This window comes from Neofelis nebulosa, chromosome 4 (genome assembly GCF_028018385.1).
Source record: "Neofelis nebulosa isolate mNeoNeb1 chromosome 4, mNeoNeb1.pri, whole genome shotgun sequence".
Lineage (NCBI taxonomy): Eukaryota > Metazoa > Chordata > Mammalia > Carnivora > Felidae > Neofelis > Neofelis nebulosa.
The window spans coordinates 5,114,283-5,117,526 of record NC_080785.1 but is presented as its reverse complement, the minus strand read 5'-3'; the positions used below and the strand labels follow the sequence as shown (position 1 = coordinate 5,117,526).

The following is a 3,244-nucleotide window of genomic DNA, read 5'->3' as shown; positions in this document are numbered from 1 at the left end:
GCAGAGAGAGAGAGAGAGAGAGGGAGAATTCCACGCAGGCTCCCTGCTCAGCACAGAGCCCGATGCGGGGCTGGATCTCACAACCCTGGGATCATGACCTGAGCCAATATCAAGAGTCGGACGCTCAACCGACTCAGCCACCCAGGTGCCCCTCGATAAATATTTATTAAACCGAAAAGGCTGCAAGCATTACCCCAGCAGGCTCCATTGGAGGAAAGGAGGGAGTGAGGGGGCAAGGGAAAGAGAGCTACTCGCAGGGAGGAACTGCAATTCTAAGGGCTGAGGGTCAGGTTGGGGGGGGGGGGGGGGGAGGCTTACATTCGGCCCCTGCAATATTCTACCTTCCCCGCCTCTGGGAGGCTGGTCACTTTCACTCAGCTGCAAACATTTCCCCAGTTTGCCTGTAGGTTGTCAGCGTCTTTGCCTCCCTTGTGTTGACCCGCCTTTGCCAGCTCGGTGACATCATTATCATGGGAAGGAGGACATCACACACCTGCAACCTGAAAGACAGACCGTAGACACCGTTAGGAACCTGCCGGACGGCACAGAGGGATAAGGTGGCCACAGAGGCAGAGGCGGACAGTAAAACCGAGCTAGTGTTACAAAGTCCCGCACGAGGAAGCGAAGCGAAACGAAACACTGTTTCCCTCTCGAAGCCTGCAACAAACCTCACAGGAGCCCCAGCTCCGTCTGGAATTGGAAGTGGGTGGGGATTTTCACCTGCTCTGCCCTCCGCCGCCTCCAAAGTTCCAATGAAGCCCTGGGCCCTGGCGCATCCGGGAGTCCCTCCTCTGCCTGGTGACCTGGTCTGACTCCCGCCTGCCCCCGGGGCCTCCCAAACTCGAGGCATCCTTCTGTGACCTCATTCTCTGCCCCGGGTGCCCCGTGCCACTCTGTGACTCCATCAGGGTAATACCCGCTTCGGCTACCACGCGTCAGACGTGGGGAGCCGCCTCGCAGATCAAGCTGGGGGAGTGGTTGAGGGCTGAGCTCTGCGCCGACCGTCGCCGCACCTGACCGTGGCGCGCCTGCTTCCCCGCGCACCCGCGGACGGGCCTCCGGCTCCTTTCCCCCCCCCCCCCCCCACCCCCTCGAGAGGTGTCCGAGATCGGCTTCCCGGACGCCCCCGCCGCCGCGCCTGGAGCGTCCCCGCGGCCCGGCTCGGCGGCCGATGGCCAGCAGGACCAGAGCGGGGGCCCGGCTGCCGGAGCGGCCGGGGCCGAGGCGGCGCGCCGGGAGCCCGCGGGCGCAGGGGAGGCACCTGCTCCGCAGCTTGCCGGCGGCGCAGACCCTGGCCAGGGTCATCCGGCCTTGCTACGGCCCCCAGGGCCGGCAGAAGCTCCTGGTCACCGCCAGAGGAACCACCGTGCTGACGGGCTACGCCGCGGCCATCCTGCGCGCGCTGGAGCTGGAGCACCCCGCGGCGCGGCTCCTGCGCGAGGCGGCCCACACGCAGGCGGAGAGCAGCGGCGACGGCGCGGCCTTCGTGGTCCTGCTGGCGGAAGCGCTGCTCCTGCAGGCCGAGCACCTGCTGCGCGCCGGCCTGCCCCGCTCCCAGCTGCGCGAGGCCTACGCCGCGGCCACCGCGGAGACCCTGGCCCTGCTGCCCTCCCTGGCCATCCGCTCCCTGGGGCCTCTGGAGGATCCGTTTGGGGCCCTCTACTCGGTGGTGAACACCCACGCCGTGTCCGGGGCCGACTGCTTGACCAAGCTGGTGGCCCAAGCGTGCTGGGCCACCAAGGAGCTGGACGGCGGCTTCCGACGCGAGCGCGTGGGCGTGTGCACCCTGCGAGGGGGGAGGCTGGAGGACTCGTGCCTGCTCCCGGGGCTGGCCTTGTGCGCCGAGCCCTGCGGGCAGGTGACCGCGGTGCCCGGCGGCGCCAGAGTGGCTCTCTTTGTTTGCGGCTTTGGTCCCGCTGGTCCAAATGCACCGGCCACGGCCCGGCTCTCCGGTCCCGCTGACCTGGCCACGTTCAGGAAAGGAAGTGAGCAGTTGATAGAAAAGCAGGTGGCCCAGCTGGCCAGCGCGTGCATTAACGTGGCGGTGGCATGGGGGGACATCGATGAGAATGCCCTGACGCAGGCTGACAAGCACAACATCATGGTGATTCGAGCCAGGTCCCGGAGGGATATGGTTTACTTGAGTGAGGTGCTGGGCACACCTTTGATGTGTCACCTGCTTCCTCCCCCGAAGCCAGGGAAGTGCTGGAGGGTCTACCAGCAGGAGCTGGGGGAAGGTTTGGCCGTGGTGTTTGAGTGGGAATGTCCGGGCACCCCTGCCGTTACCTTGGTCCTCAGGGGGGCCACAGCCCAGGGGCTGCAGGGCGCGGAGCAGGCTGCCTACCGTGGCATTGATGCCTACTTCCAGCTGTGCCAGGATCCCAGGCTGCTTCCGGGAGCTGGGGCCACAGAGATGGCTCTGGCGAAAATGCTCTCAGAAAAAGGAAGCAAACTGGAAGGGCCTAATGGTCCTGCCTTCCTGGCATTTGCACAGGCCCTTCGGTCTCTTCCTGAAACCCTGGCAGAGAACGCAGGCTTAGCCGTCTCCCAAGTGATGGCAGAAATGAACAGAGCTCACCAGGCTGGCAACTTCCTAGTAGGAGTGGGGGTCGAAGGGGTAATAAATGTGGCCCAGGAAGAGGTGTGGGACACCCTGACAGCCAAAGCCCGGGGACTCCGGGCCGTAGCTGATGTGACACTGCAGCTCGTGAACGTAGACGAAATTGTAGTGGCCAAGCAAAGCGCCACGTATCAACAGGACTCGAATCCTGTCCCCAAGAAGGCCAAGGAATGCCTGTTTCCTGTAAAAGATCAGCTCCTTGGAACGATGGAGTAGTAACATCCTCAATAAAATGGGGATTGCCAAGGAAGGCACAGTCACCCCCGAAATGGATGTTTGCTGTGTTTTATTCCCTCCGTGTTTTGTACTGTTAGAGTCCGTTTCTTCAGGCAAAAACAACATAAAGGACCATAAGATAAAAGTCCTTTTCATTGATTTATGTCCTTTCAGACTCGGCTTTTTTCATTTCCTGTTTCTCTCCATCATATTCTGTTCCTTTCCTCCAATAAGAGCAGGATTTACTTGTATTAAAATTTTTTGGGGGGCGCCTGGGTGGCTCAGTCGGTTAAGCGTCCGACTTCAGCTCAGGCCACGATCTTGCGGTCCGCGAGTTCAAGCCCCGCGTCGGGCTCTTGGCTGATGGCTCAGAGCCTGGAGCCTGCTTCCGATTCTGTGTCTCCCTCT

The 3,244-nt window shown here is 62.4% G+C and overlaps 1 protein-coding gene across 1 annotated transcript; it reads left to right on the top strand.

Moving 5' to 3' along the window:
• Positions 1-676: 676 nt before the first annotated feature.
• Positions 677-2,995, top strand: CCT8L2 (chaperonin containing TCP1 subunit 8 like 2). The gene has a single exon (XM_058723713.1). It carries the CDS (start codon positions 1,172-1,174, stop codon positions 2,834-2,836), a length of 1,665 nt encoding a protein of 554 aa, XP_058579696.1. The 5' UTR covers positions 677-1,171; the 3' UTR covers positions 2,837-2,995.
• Positions 2,996-3,244: the final 249 nt, after the last annotated feature.

What these genes read in the sequence shown, in the direction of transcription:
- CCT8L2 (XM_058723713.1), top strand. Translation starts at nt 1,172, where the DNA reads ATGGCCAGCAGGACCAGAGCGGGGGCCCGGCTGCCGGAGCGGCCGGGG.